Genomic DNA, 25,599 nt, shown 5'->3' with positions numbered 1-25,599 from the left:
CCGGTTTGCAGTAGTGTCTCCAATGAAAATAAATCCTCCTGCTGTGTTTGAACTGCAAACATATCACTCACTGTGAAAATGTAAATCATGCTCTTTAGATCTTCCCACTGTGAATGACTTCAGCAGTATGCCACTCGCTCCCATGATCATATAAAAATGCCTTACTCCTAACGGTCTTGTTTTCTCTTGTAGGTCATATAGAGATTAGAATTAAGTCCAGCCTATTTCATAGCCAGTTAGTCAAAAACCTGGGCTGCATATTTTGAAAAAGACTTGGGAATTAAAGTATTCATAAAATATGTTGTTGCATTGCATTGTAGGAAATGTAGTATCCACTCCAGCATTGTTGAAACTTGACCCACTCAGGGACTCAAAGTCAGAAGATCTCGGCAACTGCTGCCCTTTTTTTTTTAAATCTGTCTCTTGTAATTCCCCCAACTTTATGGAAGTGTAAAAACTTATTCACTATTTTGAGTTCACAGTCTGTCCAGATTTGGAAGTTCCCACTTCCAAAAATCCCCCCTTCCGTAAACTTCCTCTTCACTTGAGCTCAGATGCCTTGCACTTTGTCATTGCAAATTACATCTTCAGTAACCCTCAACTTAATGCAGCAAGCCTGCACTCGATGATAAGCCTCTTGTGTGTGACACATGCATATAAACACTCTCACACCACACACACACACACACACACACACACACACACACACACACACACACACACACACACCACACACACACACACACACACACACACACACACACACATCAATGTAGCATCTTAAGGCTTGAGAGAATCCCTCATTTCTCCCTCAGCGTTTGTCCATCTGTTTGACTTTAAAATGAAAATGCTGCAAGGCTCCGAAACATATGGTGTATGCAAACACAAAAAACACGCATTCGGACAGACAAAGCACTCACACAAGCTCTTGATCACAGTCTGCGGGTGTGGACAGACAGCTCTGAAGGGGAAGCTGACTAAGCAGCGACAGCTCTACACTCAGCCAACCGTCATGTCATCTCTCATGGTCCCAGTGCAGCATAACAACAGCCTGTAAGGTCAATGTGCGAACAGCTACTGTAGATTTTTGAAAGTAGTGTTTATGTGGGAAACAACCTTAAAGCTGAAAAACATATTTAGGCCTGTAGGGGTTCAAGCAAAATACAGTTGTGGTTCAAAGCAGCGTAGTTTTAATTATAGACGCCGTTGTCATACAGAGCTCAATAAGCCCTTTATGTATGTAGAGTCTCATTCAGTATGACACATGTTTCAGGACAGGAAGTCCCCTTTGTGACCTCTTCGTGGTATTGGAGTCAAACAGATTCTTTGCTGCTCACCAACAAAATAGCCAGCTTTAGGTGACAGACAATCATGTTAGTCATAATCACTTGTGGACATGCCTCATCTTGTTCTATTTTTGAAAACTGCTTTAATGCAACCAGGGGGAGCTGGTTTATCTTACTGAAACCTGAGTTTCTCTTATGTTGTGTCTTGCTGTTTTCCACTTTGTTTCCAGGCGATCAAAGCAGCTCATCACCTTGATATAGCAAGCTGTCAATGAAGAAATGGATGTATTGTTTTTTCAGTTTATTCTTTATGCAGACATGCCTAAAGCTGTTATCAGCGTGCCCTGAAGAGCTGAGCTCCCCGCTGACTTTGAGAGATTCTCATCCTGACACTGACAGTGACTGACAGCTTGGTTGATGTGATCCTCAGAAACAAACTGTAGTAGGAAAGCAGCTGGTGTCACCTCTATCGAAAGAAGAAAATGATGCCACAGTGATTGCAAAATTTGATCACTGCCACAAACAAGATTCATGTGTTTCAAAAGAAAGCTGTAGTTCAAAATGTTTGCTTTTTTTTTTACCCTATTTTAACCATAGACTGTATACATAATGGTCAGCGTCGTTACCATAGACGTTGTATCCGTGACGTCACCCATCTGTTCCTGAGAGCTGTTTTGAAGCCAATCGACGGTGGCAGCCATATTGGAAATGAGCCTCCTAGCCAACAGCTATGTGTTCCCGACCGGGAGTCACGTCAGTCATGTCCTTATTTGGGCAAAAACTCGAAATCTTAAGCTCCGCCCTACAGCATAGCGTCCTGAGGTCATACGGAGTTTCTCTTTACAACAGCTGTCAATCAAAGTAAAACCAGATGTAAAACCCTGTTTTTTAAACTCTTCAGAAAAAAGAGGCCAGGTACCACATGTATTTATTTTTTTAAGTTTGACTGCAGCCCCATTCAAATGAATGGGGTAGACTGAGTTTTTGACCTATACTGCAGCCAGCCACCAGGGGGAGCAGTTTTTGTGGCAGCCTCGCTTCGAGCCGAGCGAGCTGACGTCCATTTTATATACAGTCTATGATTTTAACAAGTACTTATTTGTGATATGAAATCCAGCTCATAAAGTGTCAGATTACCTTTCAAATACACCTGCAGCGTTTTGCCGGCTTCCCTCTAAATTGACTTCTAAATGTCATTTATCTCAGAGGTTGTATGGTCGAGCTGGCTGCTGGCTTAGAAAACACATCGTTGCTTTTTAGGAAATGAGACTGTGCCTAGCAGGTTTCCTCTGGCCACAGTGCAGGTTTAAATAGCCTGAAAAACACTGCTGGTACTGCCCTATTTGGGCTACAAAGCCACCACAATGAAGGCCTTTGATGAATTGGGAAGTTGAAGGGGGTGGAGCACAAGTGAGTGTGTGCTTGTGAGCAAAACTTAGCCTGATATGTATGTGTGTTAGTGTGAGTGTGCTTCAGATTGCTTATACTTGGATTTATGATCTGGATTCTTAAGAGGGATCATTCAGAAAGCCTGATCTAGACCCCACTCAGGTTAATGACAGCATCAGTGATTCTTTGGTCAGGTTTATAGGGGTAGAGGCTTTACAAGAGTTTACACAAATACTCAATATATGCAGGTTTTTGCACCTGTACCAAGCTGACTGTTGTTTAGTGAAATGATCTGGCCTGCTTTGGGTACCTCACAAACCCTCCTCTCCATCCTCTTCCCTCTGTCCTCGTTCTGCCGGAGGGGGACAAAGAGCAGCTTGTTTCTGGTGCTGTGACCTACTTCAACCCAGGAAAGACGGAACCAGACAGGACTGATTATGTGGACATTCCCCGACAGCCTATCTGTGTGTCTGTGCATCCATCTTTACATCCAGTCATTTTAAGTCAAAGTAGCTCCCATTTTTAATAGCCTTTTTTTTTAAAGGTGACATATCACGCTTTTTCATCAATATATATTGGTCTAAGAAGTCCCCAAAACATGTCTTTAAAGTTTATGCTCAAAAAAACACTTTGAAATCAGATTTTGGCATGCCTGAAGAACCCTCTTCTTCAGCAGTCCTCAGAACACTCTGTTTTCCCTCTGACCACGCCCCCTCAGGAAGTGGATGTGGCCTCAGCTCTCCAGCACGTTGATCTAATGTTTACATGTTGGCTGAATATGCACGGCTGCTAACAGACCACGCTACTTCAACCCCCTGAATCTGATCCTGACGGAGAGGCGCCTGCAGCAGGACCTTTCTGAAGGATTGGTCACAGATTTTGTTTTCTTGTTGTTTTATTTATCAGTATGTAGACGTGTGTCTTGGTACACAGCTACAAACATGTAGCTATGTGGCTATGCTAACTAGCGCTAGCACTTATCCATGATAAATAAAAATCATCCACTAGATCTTCAAATCTGCAGACGTGGGGAGTAAAACCGACCTCTGCCAGAAAGGCAGCGGGACCTTTCTGAAGGATTGGTCACAGATTATGTGTTTTTTTTTTTTATTTGTCAGTATGTCGACGTGTGTCTTGGTACACAGCTACAGCTTAAGCTACGACATGTAGCTATGTAGCTATGCTAACTAGCGCTAGCACTTTTCCATGACAAATAAAAATCCACTAGATCTTCAAAACTGCAGACGTGGGAAGTAAAACCGACCTTTGTGTTTATGAAGACAGCCTACAACTAGCATGCCTCCCTCCTAAGCTCCTTGTTAGCACACATGTGTGCAGGGAATGAAAAACGGAGGAGGTGTTGAGTCGTATTTTATACAGTCTACGGGCTGAACAAGCTCCGAGCTCTGACTCCGTGACAGACCGGATATTGTTGTGAAGTAACAAAAACGGAAGTCTGAAACGTCTCGTTTCACACACATTTACAGAAAGGTGGAGAAATCAAAACAGGGGCAGAATGGATTTATTTCATTCTCGGGGGGTTTGTAGACATGCCAGGGACACATATTTCAGGTAAAGAACCATTAAAAAGTCAATTTTGCATGATATGTCACCTTTAAACAATGGATGGATTATTTCATGATTATTTGACCAAAAAGATCACAGGAACAAAATTCTCTTCCTAAATCATAAAATGACTTTTGAACAACCTGATGTGTTAATTGTGAAAATCCAGTTATGTGTTGAAATATTTTCTTTATCAAGACTACAGAATGTTGTTACTAATGCCATTGTTCTAGCGGACCTTTGTAATAACATATTAACAGGTTGTTATCATGACAGCACTTTGTGACAGATAGTTCATTATTTAATAATTAATTAAACTAACTTAACTTGCCATTTTAAAATGTGTGAATAGTTTGACTGTAAATCATCTACATTCAACAGATTCAGGAAATTGTGAAAACTTTCCTTTCCCCTCATGAAGGTCAAAATCTCAAGTTTTCAAACAATACATTTTATAATCCTGATTCATCACAGCATTTCAACATTTCATTTTCATTAATTGCATTTGTTATCACCATAGACTATAAATAATGGAGGGAGTATCCGGGATGTCACCCATCTTTCCTGAGCGCTGAGCCAACAGCTATGTGTTCCCGTCATGTCCTTATTTGGGTAAAAACTCTTAAAACTCTAAAAAATCTTAATATCTTCTGAATCGTCGTGTTAGAAAAAAATTCACCCCCCGTACAGTGTGTGCCGATAGAGACATTAGTGATGTAGAGCCATGCCATTTTTTAACCAGGCTGTAAACATGTTTATTAATGCTGCAAAGATCTTCTTTTTTGAATTGGTGTGTATGTGGTTTCCGGTGTTTCTGCATCCATCCTCAAGCAGATTCTCAATGAATTGCAGTTTATAACACCTCCGCATGGGCTTCATAGTTTGAGACCGGAGGTTGCTGCTTGGTTATCACATTTAAAATGTTGAAATTCTGCATTTTCTAAACAGTGTTTAAGTCTATGTTAATAAAGTAAAGCAATGTCTTGATTTGGGAATCAACTGAATGCAGTGAAATGTAGTTTTTAATCTAGACTTTTTAATTTTGAAATGAAATCAAAAAGTCAAATAAATGCTTCACTTCTCCGCTACAGCACTGTAATCTGAAACCATGACTCATAGGTAGCAGACAGCTTCAGAGTTCTTTTTCTGTCAAATAGAAAGGAATGCATGATCAAAATGCCCAATCAGTATCAATATGGTGTGCAGTTATTTCAAAATAATTTTGATAACTCAGTGACGTACAGTGATCCCAGGTTAATGTGACACCGTTCCAATCTTCAGGAGTTCCAGTTTGAGTTCCTTTGATTTACTTTCATTCACCGGCCTGTGGCTGTAGCGCTCTCCAAATCAGTTCTCTGCTACTTTTGGTGATGTGGTTTCCTACTGATATCAGTTTGGTTAGCTCATAGGTGGTCCCTCACCTTCAGAGCATAAATTCAACCTGTGGGGATATTTTAATTCTGTTTGACACCAAGTGCATTTTAGTTTTGACTTGTCTACTGAACTGTCTTGGAGAATTTAAAGTGATTGCATCACCACAAGGTAACAATACATTATCCTTTACTGAAAGTTGGAATCAGCTGCTATTACCTCAGAAATAGAGATAGACAAGAACATACAGCTTTCAACAAGGACCACAAATGTAAACCAAGATAGGTAAAGCAAACATGTACAGTATATGTTATTGTACTACAGAAAAGATAGGCATGAATGTAATTAAGCAGTGATAATAAACAGCATCCACTGACTTTAAAGAGTTCATAGAAAACCCTGGCTCATTTTGCTCATGCTCTCATTTCACCAAAAAATCCAAAGAAGCCAGTGTTCACTCTGTCTTTTGGAAAAGCACCTTCAGCACGGCAGTGCTTTTACCTCTGTAGCATTCACACAGATGCTCAAAATAACCACAGGGGTACTGAGTAAACCAGAGGAAAGCTTTTGCGCCCACAAACTGCCTCTGTGTTCCTCTGTGTTCCTCTGCACGCCTGCCACTGAGGGGGAATAAGAGGGGGTGGGTGGAAGATGGAAAAAACAAGGGTGTTTTATCTTCCGACTATGGTTTTATTTTAGCCACAGATATGCTTGAATTACTTTTTTCGGTCAGTTCTTTGAGTCATACGTAGAGATTGATGAATAATTTAAACATTCAAAAATCCTTTAATTAATGATTTTACTCAAATGGAATGATACAGCTCCGTGGGTTTATCTAGTCCCTACGGGCGATTGGTTTGAAAAACACTACTATAACAATTCACAAGCAATCACACAGCAGTAAGACTGTTTAAAAAAGATGTGAAGAAAAGGGCATGTTTAATAATGCAAGAGTTCCAGAGTGATAATGGTGACACAAAATCTATCGCTTGGAGTGATCATAGCTTTAATTTGTAGTTTATTTCTCTGGAGCCACAGAGAGGGGCGAAACAAGTAAACAAGAAACAATAATGAATGCTGTTGATGCTTGATAAAAAAATGTTTTATCTTGTGAGGGAATACAAGTGTTTATTATCAAGATTATGAACATCACTGCTTTTACTCTCTTAAACAGTGGGAGATACAGAACATTGTTAATTGTTTGTGGGAATATCTGGATGGTCCACACTTTTAAAAAAGCCTGCCTTTCAGGTCATCACTGAATTTGAAGACCTAACATTCAGTATCATACATTTTTAGTAGCCACTGTATTCATTTATAATTCCTGATTCCCTTAGAGGGCCACCTCTCAATCTGGGTGGGCGAATTCACACCCAGGCCTGCCCTTGGATCTGCCTTTAAAGCTCTTTTGTTAAAGATGCAGCATCGTTTGAGTTTAATTGTAATGCAAAACCTCTTCAAGATGTATTTACTGTCATGATGATGCTTCTTTTTGAATGATAGATACAGAAAGATGAAAATATGGAAAACAGGTTAAAATGCTCTAAAATATAAAAATGGCACTGTCATCACATTGACAGCGACATTAACATAAGGTGCCTAAGTCACATAAATCCATCATTACCAAAGATGCCTTTCAAAATTGTCTCTCATACCCTGATCCTCTCCATCTTCCTCTCACATCTCAATACAAGACAATTTTGTTTTAAGGAGCCGATTAGGGTTTATTGATTAGACCAGAAGGCAGGAGGGGGTGGGGGGATGAACCTTCCTTCAACAAGTCTTTGGCTGCAGCTTTCTTATTCTCATTTGTTGACGTCAGACACACAGCAGCTTCCTGGAAAGCAAGCTCAATAGGTGTTACTTTCTGGGTGTAAACAGACAGATGAGGTGTGAAGGGTCTTGCTGTTCCTGTAGTCAGCTACCACATCTGAGCAGTGACTAGAGCCAGCTTGAGAAATACGACTTGTGTAGTTGGGTATATTCTAGGTAGGCTACATAGGGATAGACCGATTATCGGCGTTTTGACGCATATTGGCATTGACCTTTTTTAAAAATCGGACGGCCGATTAGAGATCCATTTAAAACTGGATTATTTTGGCTCAAAATTCACTAAATCACGTACAGAAATGACACCGTCTGCAGAAACCGTAGCCTAGCTTAGACATTTGTTTGTTTAAGTTTTAATTTAACTTTATAATGCATTCTTCTGAGCCTGGGAGCTCCCTGCACTTTGTGTTAGAATTTTAAAACAAATGTCTATAGTCTAAGATAAAAAAAAACTTAACATGTTGCAAATCTGAAAAGTTGTTTAATAAACATATGCTTTAAGGCATTTAAACGAATTTAATTGTTGGAGTTTGTATTATTCAACATTTTGACGCCAATATTTTCCCTTTTACTGCAAATGAATATCGGCTCCAAATATCGGTTATCGGCCTCCTTGACTACTAATAAATGGTATCGGTATCGGCCCTGAAAAAAACATATCGGTCTATCTCTAAAACTAAAGGTAAGCAGCAGCCTAGTTATAAATACAGAAGCTATGCAGATAAACATTTTGAGTCGTGTTTCTCAAACATGGAGCAAAAGACTCACTCGCCTTAAGCTCTGTTTGTTCTCCCATCTACTAAGTGATATCTCCGGCTCTTTGGATGCCTAATGCTCCTCTTTGTTTATTAGCTTGGTGCTTACTTTGTCTTTCTGTCATTTGCAGATAATATATTGTTATCCTGTCTCTTTTTAATGCTAAAGCAGATGCTGGCAACAAAGGTCCCCCTGGCTATGATCAGACGGGGATACACGCCCCCTTATGTAGCTTCACAAACCAGGAGACAAAAGAGAGCTCTAGCTGTCTGAAGCTGGTGTTTTATTTTTGTTGCAGCATATCTGATTAACTCAGAATTTGCATGAGCTTCCTCTGTGTGCGCTACCTCTTGAATTGCACACACTGTGTTCATTTTTCTTCATTTGAAAACTGTCATGTGAATGCAACATAAGCTCACATTGAACTTTAATCTACCAATAAGGCCATATTCTCAGTAGTCGTGTCTTTTCCCCCTGTCTCTGTTAAACATAGGGATGCAGGACTCAAACAACAACACAGTAACCTGTTTTTGGATGCACTTGTGTTTAACGGAGTCACAGACTTCTTGTTAATTGTATTAAACGATTCAGAGTGGAGTACAAGCTGCTGTGCAAGCAGCCTTATGCTATGACTTAATTGCGAGTGTGGGCTGTCTTGCGTTTTCATTTGAAAGCTTTTGAGCAGCAGCAGCACTTCATTGATCTCAACCAGAAGAAACTACAACCAGGCTGTGGTTGTAGCTTCCCTCTGTGAAGCGCATGAGACAGTCCTGCGTAAATGTAATGTAATACACAGTATTGGCTGGTTGGGTGGTCTATAATGATGCTTTGACGGCGTGGTCATCCATCACGTCCTGTATGTGTCTGCTCCCACGGGTCAGGGTCGGATGGGAAGATATTTATAGTGGACCTAGATGCCTCAGTGTGTCTCTGGTATGTGTAGGCAGTCGGGCTGAGAGGCACCTGTGTGCAGTGCTGTTGTTCTTCTGGTGCACCTGTGTGCGTGTGTGTGTGTGTGTGGGTGTGTGTGTAGTCTGATTACATTTGTGTGCCCGTTGAAGCGGACCAAATAAGTGCAGGCACAAACCTTCTGCTGTGTAACAGGAGCCTGGAGGGTAGTAAAGTAGATGTGTGTTTGAGCCCGTCTTGTCCTGATTTTTTTTCTTTCTTGTGGAAGTGAGAAGAGGGATTCATCATCTCAAAGACGGTCTGTCAGCTCGATTCACTTTGAAAGGCCATCTCTCTTACAACTGAACATGAAAGGCTGTCACTTCATGTCCATGAACATGCGAGGAACAGAAGGGTTTTTCTCATAATGGGGATTGTTTTATGCATGCTCATTGTTAACGTCTAACATTGAGGCATGCATAAAACTCAAAGCCTTAACCTTTGTTTAACAGCTGACATTCTGACTGTCTTGATCTGCCCTGTCTTGCCTTTAGTTACTCCTTTTCTGTCTTATCACACCATCTTGTGTGCACCTCGCATTTCTCTCCATCTCTTCCCCTCATATTTGGAAGACAAGCTGTGGCATGTTAGGAATTCATATCAGCAAGCGTGCACCTTGAAACACACATCAGATACAGACGGGAGAAATTACAGGAATGAGGGTAGGGAGATGCAGAAAGGAGGTTAGGCAACACAGGTGAAATAGCTGCACAGACAGGATCTTGGAGCCGATAATCACCCTGTTGGCTTCACTTTGGTGTCTGCTCATATCTCAGTGAATACCTCAACATTCATAGACCTAACAGATAAAGCCTGCTCTGTATACCTGCCTTGAATTAGGCGTTAGGGGTGTGCTCGGCTATTCCACACGACTCAACATCACCTCCTGCAGGTTCTTGAAGGCTGTGTTTTGTCACATGTCTTTGGACCTACAGTGGATAGCGAAAGTCTACACACCCCTGTTAAAATGCCAGGTTTTGTGATGTAAAAAAATGAGACCAAGATAAATCATGTCAGAACTTTTTCCACCTTTAATGTGACCTATAACATGAACAATTAAATTAAAATTTTTTTTAATCTTTTAGGAGGAAGAATAAAACATAAAAAAATAAAATAATGTGTTTGCATAAGTGTACACACCCTTTAACTAATAATTGTTTGAAGCACCTTTTGATTTTATTACAGCACTCCGTCTTTTGGATAGGAGTCCAAGCATGGCCTGTAGGCCTCTTGGAAGCCTCTCTGACCAGTTTTCTTCACGTCTTTTCATCAATTTTGGAGGGATGTCCAGTTCTTGGTAATGTCACTGTTGTGCCATATTTTCTCCACTTGATGATGACGGTCTTCACTGTGGTCCATGGTATATCTAATGTCTAGGAACATTATTTGTACCCTTCTCCTGACTGATATCTTTCAACAATGAGATCCCTCTGCTGCTTTGGAAGCTCTCTGTGGACCATGGCTTTTGCTGTAAGATGCAACTGAGGAAATGTCAGGAAAATCCTCCTAGAACAGCTGATCTTTATTGGGATTAATCAAAGTCACTTTAAATTATGACAGGTGTATACTGACTACTGTTTGCCATGAGTTTGAATGTGATTGGTTAATACTGAGCACAGCCACATCCCCAGTTATAAAAGGGTGTGTACACTTATGCAAACACATTATTTTATTTTTTTATTCTTCCCCCTAGAAGATTATAATTTTTATCAGTTGAATTGTTCATTTTATAGGTCACATTAAAGGTAGAAAAAGTTATGACATGATTAATCTTGGTCTCATTTTTTACATCACAAAACCTGCCATTTTAACACGGTCGTGTAGACTTTTGCTATCCACTGTATTCCCCTTCCTGCAGAGCTAAATAAACAGGAGATGTGTTGAGTTGTGGACAGCATTGATTCCCTCTGCAGTGGTCAGCTCTGATAGGAGCTCGAGCATGCAGGATATCCTGTCAGCTTGTCTGTCGATGTGCAGCACTTCTATCAAACCAACCACATAAAGTCAGTCAGTGCTTCAGTATCAACTCTATTTGTATTTCTAATGATAGTTTTGACTATGAGAGGTTGCAACTTAAATCCTGACCCAACATCTGTCCTTTCTTTTGCTGTTTACATACCTCACATGACTCTTCAAATGGCTTCCTTCCCATCCTCTCAATTTCCTGCACCCCCCTCCCTGCATGTCTTATTTTCCTGTCTTTTTCAACCCTTCTTGGCCACACCAATCTTCTAAGTCCTTTACTTTTATCTCTCTCTCTCTTTCCTTCTCTCTTTCCAGTAATGAGCCCCATGCCGAGCCGCGTTTGTGTAATTAAAATGCACACCATTCATCTGGGAGGAAGGGAGTCTCCTTAATCTGCGTCAACCCACATTCTAGCCTCTGAGGATTTGCCTGCTGCTCGAGCACACACACACCACACACCACACACCACACACCACACGCATACACTTCCTTTTTTTACTCACTATCTCTCGCCACTCCCTCCACCATTCCTCATTGTTTGAACCCAGCTGTGCCCTGCCATGTCATATTTAGTGTAATGGACATGAAAGCCAACAGGATGCTGGTGTTTTTGTGTAGCTGTAAATAAAAAGTGTGTTAGTTATGTGTGAATGTAGCCTGTTCTAGATAAGCAGGAGTGGATCTGTCACCCTCTCATAACCGCTGCTTCTCAGGAAATTGGGTCTCTCAAGGCTTTACCGAGCTTTATTCCTTCAACACATCAAACAGAAGTTCTCAGGGAAGCCTCTTACCTGTATTTCTAAAAATATACTAAAATATGCTCCCAAAAAAAGTTCTCTGTAAAGGTTCTTCCCCCACAGAGAAAGGATTAGAATGATTTAAGGGCCTCGTTTTGAAGATTGAGCACTTGCATGTCTCATATGAGCTCCTTGTTTTACTGTAGTTCCATTTTTGGTCACTGGAGAACGTGTCTGTGCCGTGCACTAGTGTGTCACGGTATGTTCCCTTGGCAGAGGAGGCTGACACACCTCTGTGTGTTTGTGTATTGTGTGGATGGGCCGGAGCATGTCTAGTTTGGTATTTAGTGAACAAAGGGACCCTGAAACCTCTAGTTTCTATATTTAATGTTTAAAAGATGGTAATGAAGCCTCTTGTTGAGGTGTTGTTTTTTTTATGTCAGACTGTTTAGACATTGGGTGGTACAACAGATCTCACCAGAGCTGCTGTCTAACAGGATATGTATTTCATATAGCCTGGAGGTTCATGTTTTTGTGTAATTCTGTTTAGGAGCAGCAGATTCTTTCTGAGCAGGGTTAAAGCCGGTGCAGCTCCAGAGCCTAAGTTGATTAACATCTCTTGAGTAAACCATCTGGACTAACATCTGTTGATGTTAGTCCACCAGCCGCAGGAAACTTTGTTCTGACACCAGCAGCAGCAGAGATGCACCGAGGCCTCACTATTTATTTATGCAGTGTTTCAGTAGAGTTTCTGATGAGATGTAAATCATGTTGTGGCTTGTTTCTCCTCATCCATGATCTTGTTATTTTTTGTTTAGTCCTTTCAGTACTTCTTTATGTTTACATTTGTAGTGTAGCCTTTCACCTAAAAAGGTATGATCATATCTCGTAGCTGCATCGTGGGAAATGCTTTCAAAAGAAGTCATAACCTCTGGGTTTGTCAGAGAAGAAAACCTCAAAGAATTACTTCAAAACTTGCTGACTTCCTCATAAAGGACCAGAAGCCAACTGGAGAATTGCACCTGTCCTTTTGATGGTCTGTGAATTGTAGGTTTCATCATCATACCCCAAACTTGGTATGAGCTACAAAGAGTGGCAGCGTCTTTACTCCCCTGGGTTTGTTTTATCTACAGCCCAGCACGAGCTGGCTGCAGTAGTGTAAACAGCAGGCTGTGCTGTGTCCATAATGCCACTCTGAGGAATGTGCTGGGCTTCTGCGTCCAGAACGGAGCCGTGGCTATGAAACCCAGTCAACCGGCATGCCAGCCATGCTAACCACGCTAATGTGAAGTCTGGCCAAGTGGATCAGGTATTGATCTGGCTCTGGTTCTGCTGTGTCTCCGTTCTGTCTGGGAAACATGACAGCCCAAAAGTCTTCTGCACTGACGATACTACGGTATGCTGTCAGAGGATTCATTTTCGTATTGTATGTATTAATGGAGTTTGTTTTCAGGTGTCATCTTGATGTGCTCACATCTTGTTTAACACTTACTGTGGATTATTCTGCCGATCATACCTGCATTTAGTTGTCTGGTCAGAAATAGGGGACAAATGTCTAAAAGGGCTTTTAGATGGCTGTTACGACATCCTCAAATGTCTTGTTTGTCCACAGCCCAACGTAGAAACAAGAAAGTGTCGATAACTGTCATAAGAGAGTAAAGAAAGCAGAAAATATTGACCTTTAAGAAGCTGGAATCCAAGATTTTTTTCTTCTAATGCACAAATAATCAGTCAATCTGGTTGGTATGGTTGCAGCTCCTTTTTTTTTTGAAGACGATGTAATATGCATTAATCTGAGTGTGAGTCATGACAGACCTCAGCAGCGTGTGTGCTGACAGCGTGAAGGAGGGGTTGATTGTACCTTATACCTTTCTGATACCACTCCCTCCGATGGGCATGTCTCTGATGATAAGAGCTCTGCTTGCTCTCAGCTCTCCTCATTTCCCAACAGTGTGTGTATGTGTGTGTGTGTGTGTACTTTTCATCTGCTGTAACGTTGTTTAGGCAAAGTTGGACAACTCTGTCTTTAGAGACAGTTTCAGCGGGGAGTCAATTGCGTGAGTACCATCTCTACTTACTTAAGCTTTGCTAGGTCGGAGCTGGCTTTAATTTTAACCCCCCTCTCCTCTATACCCTGACCTCTTAGATGAATCCCCCCTTGCCCTTCTTGTTCTTACTCTCTTACACTGATGGTAGAGTTAAGAGGGGCAGTTCCTGCCTGGCAGACAGTCTGTTTAGTTTGCCCTCTTCCTCTTTAGTTTCTTCTCTTTCTCTGAATTATCTTCTTCATTTCCCTTGGTCTTATGTCTTGTCTTTTTTAAGGTACGTCACCACTTCATGTTACTGAAGCTATGTTTTATGTCTGTCTGGCCCCATTGCTTTATTCTGTGATGTGTGATGTGTTGTATATTAGCAGTAGTGTGATGTTCTGTCTACATTTGTAAAATGCTCACAGTTAATTGCAGCTTCATTATTATCCGTCTGTTTTGCTGCAATAAGGAACAATAACTGATTTGAGCTGTGCCCTACATAATCCACTTTAGCCTTTCATTGATTCAAATTTGTCTGGATCTTTTGTTTTGTTTATGAACAAAACTGACAACACCTTTGGTGGAAACTAAGTTATTGGGTATGAATGTCAATTTGTACTCAAAGTATGTTAACATGGGTTTTTTTAGGGCTACTTAGGGTCTTTGTTCGTAGTGCTACTGAAGTTCAGGAGAAACTAAACCCTGCTGTGGTGAGTGAGCGCGCTAAAATAAGCCCAAGTATTCAGTAATACAGTCTGAGCTCTTGGTTAAATCCCCCATAATGTTATGTGTCCTTCTACCTGCTGGTTAGAGCTGCTAAATGAGTAGTTGTTTCTTCCTCTCAAAATACTAAATGACCCCTTCATAGACGAATGGTTGCTGTCAGATGGTAAATATGAGCAAGTATGACCTGGTCACAGACCTGACAGTGACTCTTGGATTTAAGACATGGCAGGATTGAGGGGCAGACGAGGGTCAATGAGTAACCAAAGGAGTGGCTGTGGCTGCATGATTCAACTTTTACAACTCCAACTCACCTGATGTCACTGCACATGGGCTTTTGAGCAGTTGTGAAAGATACAGTTGTTGATCCTGTGTTTATAGAGCTTGTAAGGAGTTGCCAGGAATTTACAGTACTAAGTACTTGATATTCATTGATGAATACTAATGTTTAAAGCATTTGGCTTGCACTACATTTAATATTGCAGTGTTATTAATGTTATCATTAAAAACATGGTGTTATCTCTTATCGTTTATCAATGCTGTGTTAGATGTGAATCATTTGCGATAAAGGTTATGTGCTATGTGTATAATATGTAATTGTGAATCGTATCATACTGTACTGTACCGTACTGTATAGCATCGTGTCAAATCGTATTGTACCTTTCTGTACAGTATCGTATCATATTTTATCTTACTGTACAGTATCGTACTGTTCTGTTCTGTACCGTATCGTACCGTACCGTACCATATCGGTTCAAACGGTATCATACCATATCATACTGTACTAGGGATGTACATTTCAAGTATTTTCCGTGATCGATTTATGGAAATGTTAACGATCAATTATTGATTAATCAATAACAATATAATAAAATATATACACATATTATTCTTATGTGAAAAAAAAGGCCAAATACGTTTTAGCCACCAAAATTATATTTTCTACAGCAACAAAATGCATATAACTGACGGGATTGAATACGGGTACATGTTTAACACTGATTATCATTGATCAGGCTCATAAAAGTATTCTCTGCGGACATAATCTTACAAAGTGAAGGCTTATAATACCAATAGAAAAGTACTTCAGACTCAAAGTGTCCAGTTTTCTGTCTACTCGTTTTATTGAGAGGAATGATCATGTGTATTCGGTCAGGTGTCAGCCGGGAGCGCAACCGGGTCATAATCAGTCCAGCTGCAGAAAAGCCCAGACGGCTCTGATGTTGTTGGTCTGCAAACATAGCGTACTAGCAATTCCCACCAGTCTGTTGTTGTATCCAAAGGTGGGAAATTTTCTGTTTAAAGTTGCCAACCTTGGTGTCCGTGTTGTTGTTGGCAGCAGTTGCGTATTGATCCTCTTTAAAAAGTGAAGACCTGACGCACAGCTGCAGCCGCCAGCTGAGCATCTCCGCTGTGTGCAACACCTTTAACTGATTCACATCGAAACATGCTTTAAACTTGAAACACCTCCCTGATAGCTGAACCAAATATGAGACCACATGATGTTTGTTCCACGTGACGGAAAATTGAAAACAAAAATGCGTGTTTCAAGTAATGTCTTAATTGTCTTATTGATAATCGATTAATTGTGTGCATCCGTATACTGTACTGTATCGTATTGTATTGTATCATATTGTACGAGATAGGAATGTCTGATTTAGATCAGATCTAGTGAATAAGACACATCACACAATTAAGCTACTTCAACCCATTCTGTAAAGCCAGCTTTGGGAATCCGCTTGCAGATTTGCATTACTATCCATAATGGCTCAATTCAACGTCAGTTATTAAATAGACAGCTGCCTCATTAGAAGTTGTGTAGTACAATCTTTTTTTTACAAGTCTCTGCTGGCTCACATTATAACATAATGTATGCTGTCCTGTCCACCAGCGCTATCTGGAAGTATAATTCCCTTCAGGCCTGCAATGTCAAAATCTTGTTTTCTTTCTCTGCAGATGCTTTGTTGGCGGACCTTGAGTCCACAACATCCCACATTTCCAAGCGCCCACTCTTCCTATCTGACGACACCGCCTACTCCATCCCTGTTGGGGGTCAGATCCAGCAAGACATCTGCTCCCCACCCCTAGTCCCACCAGCTCCCTCTGAGCTCAACGGACTAGATGAAACAGAGGTGAAGAAACACATATACATGTTATTGTTGTATGATAAATTAAAGTGAAATGATTCATTAAAACTGTTCCTTCTGTCACTGCTGCTTGCTACATTATCGAATGGACTTTTGAAGACTCTGTCTGACTCCGTCTCTGACTTTACTTCCTCTCCTCAGTCCTTCAGCTCAGCTCAGAGAAGTCCCTGGTCTAGAGAAAGCGATAGTCCAACCCAACCCGCTGGTGAAGAGGACCACGTTTACAGGTAAGACCTCTTTAGGAATCGGTACATCTTATAAATAATCCGTCAAATTTATGTTTTTTGTCTGAATTTGTTTTGTCTGTTTTTTGTTGTTGTTCTTTGTTGTTTGTTTGTTCTGCTCTGTCTTTTGTTTGTTTTATTTTTAATTTTTATTTATTGTATTGTCATTATTTTTGTGTCTTTACTTGAATGTTTGTAAAAACAAATACATTCCCAAATCATAAAAAAGGAATTGGTACAACTTTACCTGGCACCCTGGAAAACATTCTACCATTTCGCCCCAGCTGTAGAAAGGAATGTTTTTATACAGTACCTGAATAATGGATACGATATAAAAGAAAAAGCTTTCTAAGTAGTACCTGTCTAAAGAAAACAGGATTTTTTATTCATATCCAGCTCTAATGATGATAAACATTGTTTTCCCTCTCTGCTCTGCACAGTTTTCCTAATAAGCAGAAGAATAGTGACTCATCAGCCATGAACTCATCCTTGGGCAGCAACCTGTCTGAGCTGGACCGCCTGCTGTTGGAGCTCAATGCTGTCCAGCAAAGCACCCCTGCCTTCCCCACAGAAGGTAAACAAAGAGACTATTTCTCCAATATATGAAATGTTATGTTTCTCTGCAGGAACTCTGGTGTCACTCTTACGTTTGACATTTCTGTTTTTGAACTTAGGCCCCTTGCTGTGTTACAGGTTCAGTATTATAAACGATGCACTAGGGATATGTGGAGGAAATTAATTCAGATTTATTTTCTGTAACAGAAGAAACAGCCCCCCACTGCTGCCAGCAGCGTCATCCACCATATCCAGGAGAATGGAGTCTCTAATGCAGGCAAGGTGCCTCCACCTGTACTGGAGAAGCCTAAACGTGGTGCAGCAGCTCGAGGAATAGAGGATGTACGGCCAAGTGTAGAGAGCCTTCTGGATGAGCTGGAAAGTTCTGTGCCCTCACCCATGTAAGCCAACTTTATCATTAAATACAACTGTTAATATTATTATTATGCACAGGAAAGTAATATTACCATAATAAGTGGAAGGTCCTAATGGCGCTGGCTTCTTTTCTGCTTTAGTCCCACACCTTTGGTTGTATCAGACGAACAAACAGATGGACAAGAGGAAACACCTGAAAAGCAGCAAGCCAGGATGTCTGCCTCTTCCGCCACGCGAGAGCTGGACGAGCTAATGGCCTCGCTGTCTGACTTCAAGGTCCAAAGCAATGTAAGTATCGTTTACAAGGGGCTCGATTTCATGTCATGGTAGTTCTGACTCTAAATGAGGAGGGCCTTGTCTTAACAAGAGAAACCAAACTTATTTTACAACTATTTCATTAATGGTAAAAATGAACTAGATTCTACTATTTCCATTCACTGACTACATATTTGTGTTCCTGGAGTGTTGCTCGTGGCAGCCTGATGACATTTACATGTATGACCTTGAAGTTTTGTTACAAACTTGAAACATTTAGAGGAAGAACATAAAACATAAAAAAGCAATCCCATGCAATTTCCTATCTAATCCATATAACACTAATCCATGTCTGTTAAGATTAACTCTGGTTTTTTGATGAGACCTTAATGAAGATGCGTCAATTCTATTTATTTTTAAGATTTATGTCCCCTGCATGAGCTACTGCACAAACAGGACCTAATTTCTCTATAAATTAAAACAATGCTAGTTTTTTTTTTGTCATATCTTTGGTACAATTATGTTAAAAACTTGAGTGAACACTGCCCCTACCTTTCTTTCTTTGTGAGACAGTTTTCTATTCACTTTTCATTCTCATTCTGTTTTTCCTGCTGTCTCTCTCTCTTTTTCCACCACTGTGTGTGTCCTGTCTTTCAACATTGCTATCTTCACACCCCTGCGCCTGATTTAGTCTGGCTCTCAGTTGTCAGTGAATCAGGAGTCAGTTATAGACCCTTCACTTCTAGATGGTTCACTGGTTGCCCAAGCAGTAACCACTCCATCTATAAATCCTAGTATTGCTTCAGTGGATACTCCCGACCTTCTAGTTATGATACTCCCTCCTGTACTCCTCTCCCTCTTGAGCTCCATATAGATGAGGATGGTTCCTCAGTCCCTGCATCCTCAGCTGGTTCCACAGTTGTGATGTCATCATCCAAGAGCCTTCAGTACACACAGATCCAACAGATAGATGATGGTGTCAGTGTAACCTCTGAGATCTCTACTGTGGAGACCCTCAGTATCTCTAGTACTGCAAAGCCTCCTAGTCAAGGTGAAGCCTCTGAAGTTGCTGATGTTAAAGTCTCAGGTTCTCCTGGAAAGAGCTCGGGTCCAATTGGTGTTTCAAACAGCCCTAGTCCTGTTACTGTGTCCACAAAACCCAGTCCTGTTCTTCGAGCCAAAAGTCCCAGTCCCCCTGATCTTAAATGCCCCCAAAGTTCAAGCCCAATCCCTAATAGCTATAGTCCAGTTCCTAAAAGTAGTAGTCCAGAATCATCTGCAAAGACAACCAGTCCAGTCACAGTTCCAAGGCTATCAAGTCCAGTGACAGTCCCTATCATCCATAGTCCTATAACCACACCAAAGAGAGCTAGTCCAGAAATAGTCCCCAAGAGTGCCAGTCCAATCTCAATACCAAGACTTTCAAGTCCAGTTCCAAAGACTGCTAGTCCTTGGACAGTCCCTAATACCCCTAGTTCTTCTAGTCCTGAAACATTCTTGAAGTGTGCTAGCCCAATAGTTCTCCCAAGGCTCTCAAGCCCAGTGCCGGTCCTAAAGACTGAAACTGCGGTTCCTAAAAGTCCTGCACCAGTCATCAAAAAGTATTACAATGTTCCAGCCTCGAGCAGTCCCAGGGCTTCGCCAGTTTTGCTTGCCACTGTACCGTCAAAAAGCCTTTCCCCCCCTCTGACAGAACAGCCTGGAGGTGAACTAATGGATCTCACTTGGCCATGCCGGGAGCCTTTATTTGACAATGCTTTAGATAAACTCTTAGCCTCTGACTCTAACCAAGCAAGTGACAACCAGCCATCTGCCAGTGTTATGCTTGGAGTTGAAGACGGATCTTGGGAGGAAGAAGATGGATTTTACCTTGATCTCAGCCGAGAGGGAACTCTGACACCCATGACTGAGTCCAGCTGGATAGACGAGTGTTTCACCCCCTCCTCCTGCCCCGGGACACCAGATGCAACGCTGGACCTGCCACACAGCAGCCCTCTGCCGTTGAGCGACTATCTGCTTCTGGCCAAGTAGGACACAACAACTTTGACTCTCCCAAAATAAGCTGCTGGCAATCAGCTAGAGAGTCTTTATTACCCCAGGGGGTCTCTCTATTATTTGGCCATGTGGTCTAAGACATTAATTATCTCTGACAAGAAGGGCAGAACCACTGTGTCAGATTACTCTGGCCGAGTGTGGCTCTAGTTACCTAAATAAGCTTGTTTTGGGAGAGTGGCTCCTACAAAAATTGAAGGAGCTGTTAAAAAGTACAAGAAACAGTGTGTTGATGAGAGAATTTCCTCCATCTTTGTGGTGTGGTGCATGTGGTGTCATTGCATAGCAATTGCAAAATGCCTCGGGGGAGAAATCTCCCTGCACAGACTATTTGTGGCTGATGTTGAAAGCTTTGCTGAAAGGATATTTCTGCACGCCCCTACTTGCTCCAGTCGACATCACCGTGTTAGTCATAGGGATCGGCCTGCGATGTTTATGCAACCTGTGGATGATGCACAAAATGTGTTTTTAATCATTGATGCTGTGATTTCGCTGCAAAAGTGTGCACATGTTTTTGAAAGAGCATACTTTGCTTCTCAAATTTTTGGCCCTGCTTTGGCGCAGACTTAATGTGCAAGACACTGTGAAACGCCTGTGTTTGACTTCAGTATCCGGCATGTCAGAGTTGTCTTCATAGTTTTGAGTAGAACTGTTGGATTGGAAGCTGTGCTTCGCTTTTACATGCAAATGTGATTGGATTCACAAGTGCGTGGGAAAACGTGAACATTTTGACAAAATCTTATTGAGCTGCTTGAGCAGATTTCCCACTTGAATGAGACATCCTGCGCCTGCTTGTGTGTGCACCTCAACAAGGACTTTTTTGGTGAATTGCATGTGCTTACACATGTACTCTCCAGCTCAAGTCGGTCATAAAGCGCACCAAAGAGACGTCCAACGTGCATCCAATGTACAAGGATGGAATGCTGCGACGTAAAATGGGACCCATCATCGTGAACAAGAGCAACTCTCAAGATCGACTCATCATGGAGCTTCAGGGGAAGCTAGGAATTGGGCGAGTAGAACGCAGGCGTAAGCAGCAGCCAGATGATTGGCTAACAGAGGGCGTCATCGTAATGTCTAATCCACAGCGAACAAGGGAAGAAGGAGTCCATCCAGCTGTGGATAAGGTAGATTAGAGACTCACAGCAGGAGGCAGTCAGTGCTATCCCAGGACAATGTTCGCTAAGATGGAAAATAAGCTGATATTTATTTAACATTGAATAAAAATAGAAACTTATTTTGTCTTTGGGAACTTTGAATATTCCTAAGTTTGTTGTTCCAATTTTCTTCCTCCCAACATTTCCTCTCTTTCATTTTGACGCCTGTTTTTCTTTCTGTTTACACTCACCTCTCTGCTGTCCCCTTTTCTTTCCTACCTCCCCAGAAAATCATCATCCCTCCAGAATCACCTGCCCCCCAGAGAAAAGTCATCCCCCCACTACTATCTCCCCCAGCACCCAAAAAGCTGCCCCCAGTTAAGCAGACTCCTCCACCACTACCTCCACCCCCCCCGACCCCTCCCCCTCCTCGTGAACCAACCCCTCCACCCCCAAAAGAGCCAACTCCTCCCCCCAGGGAGCCCACACCTTCCCCTGTCCAGCCTCCTCCATCGCCTAGCCCCCCTCCAAAGCCCATCACGCCTCCACCACCTCCCAAGGTCTTTGTATCAGTGGGTTGTCAGACTGAGTATGACCCCATCTTCCCTCCACTGCAGGCACGGATCGCCTCTCTGCATCTCTACTTTCTGTGACCTCAAACTCTCTTTCTGATTTCTATCATCCACTTTTGTCTTTGCTTTGAGTTGTTTAACTGAAGCATGTGAGTCCTTTGGTTCAAATCAAAGCAGTTGTTCCTTTGGTTCTGTGTGAACACAACCAATTTCAGCCACTGATGTCAACTCCTGCTAGATGGCAGCAGCAAAGCTTTGTTTAAACTCCAGTCAGTCCAGGTTATGAGCAGTGCTGACGTTCAGGCTAGAAACACTGAGCCTCGTTTCTAATTCTGACATCTGACGGCGCCAGTGGCTGTTTTAGAGTGCACTGCAGAGTTAAAGAGCTTAGAGGAAAGAAGAGTGTTACCCCCATGTTCCTGTTACACTAACTTTACTGCCTTGAGCAGGAATGGTATGCTCGCAGTGCAACTGAAACCCTATCTGCCACATGACAGCACAGTTACCAGCACACTTCTAACATGTCTCACAGGACTTCCGTCAACATGTCCCTCTGGGTTAGATACCAGCATGTTGAAGTTAAATGCCATGTAACATCACCTCTTTATGAGTCACAGAGCCTTTGTTAGATTGGTTTTGGTGGGGAGCAGGTGTTTAATATGAGTGCTAGAATATTATTCGCATCCAGGTCAAAGGCCCAGCGCCTGTTTTATTTGTGTGTGGGGGAGTGAGAGAGAATACATGCAGTAGAGATGCTATTTTCTCTTAGAGGAATGCGAGAGTCATGAAGCTCCAATAACCACACCATCGGAGACGGTCTGTGCTTGCTTACATCTCAGTAGCTAAAGACATTCACTCACACAATACTGATATAAGAGAGTTTTTATGAAGGCCTCGGAGCACATTATATCCTGGACACTTTGTTTACAGCTTGTCTTTGAATATTGTCTTTTGATCTGGGATAACTTGAAAGAAGAGGCATCTCAACATCCTCTATGTCGCATGTGTTTGACATGTTTGACCACAAGCAACTCAGCAGAGGGCTGATGTGGCAAACCTTTGCAAAGGCAGTTACATTAAAGAATGACATTAAGTTTAGCATTCATGATTTAGAATAGTTAGGAAAGTCCAAAATACTGTTATCCAAAATTATAAGAACACTTGCAGAACATTTGAACGTTGATATATTAGAGATAGATAGTTGTCTTTAGAAATATAAACAATCACGCTACAAAGCATGATGGTGAAACTAACTCTCACTATGGTTCCAGACCTCTAACTCAACGTCACAAGCTTCTCAGTGAAAATATTAACGAACATGGTTTGTAATGTGTCTTATTGGTCATCCTTGGTCTTCCATTTCCATCAGATCCAGTCACAGGGGAAGACTTCTCCCACGGGTCCCCCCAAACCTGCCAACAAGCTGGACAACATGCTGGGGAGCCTTCAGTCAGATCTCAACAGACTTGGAGTCCAAACAGTGGCTAAAGGTGTCTGTGGCGCCTGCAAGAAACCCATCGTTGGTCAGGTAAACACACATACTGCATCTGAATGGTACACTTACTCATGCATGTCTAATATGTTCTCCATAGTGTTTTTCCACTCAATATTATCCCTGTGGAACATAAGTCAGGGTGGCAAATAGACTTGAAAAAACATCACGATTGCTGTTTTTTTTTTTGTGAGAGAGTTTCATGTTGACAGCAAGAACTCACTCCAGATGTATTTGCCAACTCTGAAGGGGCTGTGCAGAGTTGGCTCACGCTTCTCATATTTTAGGCTGTGTTGATGCTTAAGGGCCAAGCCGGTCAGTCTATCAATAATTCAGCTTTATTTAATTGGCAAGCTGTTAGTGGAGAAACATAAAACTTCAAATGATTTCATTCTATGTTTTGTCACATTTAGCTACTCAAATACTGTGATGCTTGTATAAACAGGCGCAAACATAGTATTTCTATGACATGTGATCCATCTGATTTGGAGCTAAGATTATTTGGTATAAATCCCTTCTTTATGTGAAATTTTTATCTCCATCTATTAAGCACTCGGGTTATGGGTCCTGCATCTGCTGCTGTTGGCAGGGTCTCCTTTGCTAATTATATGCAAGGCTGCTGCGATTTCCTCTGCTGAGCCAGGTCTTTCCCTCATTTTTATTTTATGCACTGTCTCCCTGCACCAGGTGGTGACAGCCATGGGCAGAACGTGGCACCCCGAGCACTTTGTGTGCACCCACTGCCAGGATGAGATCGGCTCCAGAAACTTCTTTGAGCGTGAGGGGCAGCCTTACTGTGAGAAAGATTACCACAGCCTGTTCTCCCCGAGATGCCACTACTGTAATGGACCTATACTGGATGTTAGTAATACAAACACACACACACACACACACACACACACACACACCCACACACCACACACACACACACACACACACACACACACACACACACACACACAGTGGAATGGATGGGTGGATAATGTTATTATTTATTCATAACTTAATGGGTTAAGTTCTTACTGGAAAAAATCACTACATGTCAGGAATAGCTCTATTTCTTAAGCAGACATCGCTAGTTAATTAGACACACACACTCTCTCTCACTCACACACACACAGTCCTATAGGCAGTAGAAGTGAAGTGACTTCCAGTTGCATTGTGCGTGCAGATTGTCATATGTCACACTCATTGCATGCTTCTCTCCTCTCTTGACAGCACTCAGTCTTAGCCTCACAGTGAGACACTGTCATTGGTAGGACTTTAAGCCATTAGTCTTAACATACACACACAAAACAACACAAACACACACACTGCCAGAAGTACTGGAAGGGAAGTGGACAGTAGACATTTATTTGGGGAAAAGCCAACACCCCTGTCAAGGTTTCCTAAATCACTTCATCTCTCTTTATATCTGTCTGCCTGTTTGTATTTCTCCTTTTTAAGCTTCATTCAGAGTTTCATCTTTACTCATTTACATGCAGCCTTCCTCGCCCTGTTGTTACTCTGTATCTGTCTGAACAGGTAATGAATGTTAAAGATCGCCTCCCCTGATTTAACCCCTCTCTTTCAGCACTGCACCCCCTGGTGGCAAATCAAAGAATTGCTCATTCACTTAAACGTGAAGGAAGTACATTTCCAGTGAGGAAACCTTTACCTGCTATTTACATGAATTAGCTGAGGATGTATTAAATGTACTGTTCCAAAGGCTCTATGGGTATGCTTCAATCTGAAGCTGCTAAAAATGCGATCAGGCCCGGATGGTAAGGCAACAGTCATAGGACTGCAGCACCTCCCACACTGGCTCTGTAGACGTAGCCTGCCCTCCTGGCCTCTGTCCGTCTGTGAACATGACTTTCTGCCATAATGACAGACATGCACTTCATGCTAACAATGTCTGTGAACTTCCTTCCAGAGCAGCATGACAACCATCCTTTCTTCATTGTTCTTGTGTGTCATACCTTAAAGCAAAATATTCATGACAGTCCATGTGCTTCTTTGTTTTACAGAAAGTAGTGACTGCATTGGACAAGACCTGGCACCCAGAGCACTTCTTCTGCGCCCAGTGTGGAGCCTTTTTCGGACCAGAAGGTATCGCCAGATCATTCGCAAAATAATAATTCAAGACTTGTTTAAAAAAACAAACAAAAAACAAAGTTAATTTTCATTGTTAAAAAGAGCTTCACTCTGCATCTTTGCTGCCCTCTAGGTTTCCATGAGAAGGATGGA

General features: G+C 41.8%; 1 protein-coding gene across 1 annotated transcript in view; it reads left to right on the top strand.

Annotated features, from left to right (window-relative positions):
• Positions 1-25,599, top strand: part of LOC117812732 (paxillin-like) — a gene marked incomplete at its 3' end in the record, with an annotated part of 30,692 nt that extends 5,093 nt beyond the window's left edge. Inside the window, exons 2-10 of the mRNA XM_034683644.1 lie at positions 16,558-16,733; positions 16,890-16,975; positions 17,413-17,546; positions 17,733-17,928; positions 18,043-18,190; positions 23,248-23,406; positions 24,058-24,231; positions 25,380-25,461; positions 25,580-25,599. Of these exons, the coding sequence (XP_034539535.1) occupies positions 16,558-16,733; positions 16,890-16,975; positions 17,413-17,546; positions 17,733-17,928; positions 18,043-18,190; positions 23,248-23,406; positions 24,058-24,231; positions 25,380-25,461; positions 25,580-25,599 (1,175 nt within the window). The remainder of the gene's footprint in view (positions 1-16,557; positions 16,734-16,889; positions 16,976-17,412; positions 17,547-17,732; positions 17,929-18,042; positions 18,191-23,247; positions 23,407-24,057; positions 24,232-25,379; positions 25,462-25,579) is intronic.

Source organism: Notolabrus celidotus, chromosome 5, assembly GCF_009762535.1.
Source record: "Notolabrus celidotus isolate fNotCel1 chromosome 5, fNotCel1.pri, whole genome shotgun sequence".
Lineage (NCBI taxonomy): Eukaryota > Metazoa > Chordata > Actinopteri > Labriformes > Labridae > Notolabrus > Notolabrus celidotus.
Note: the sequence above shows the minus strand (reverse complement) of the source record. Positions and strands in the feature narration are given on the sequence as shown.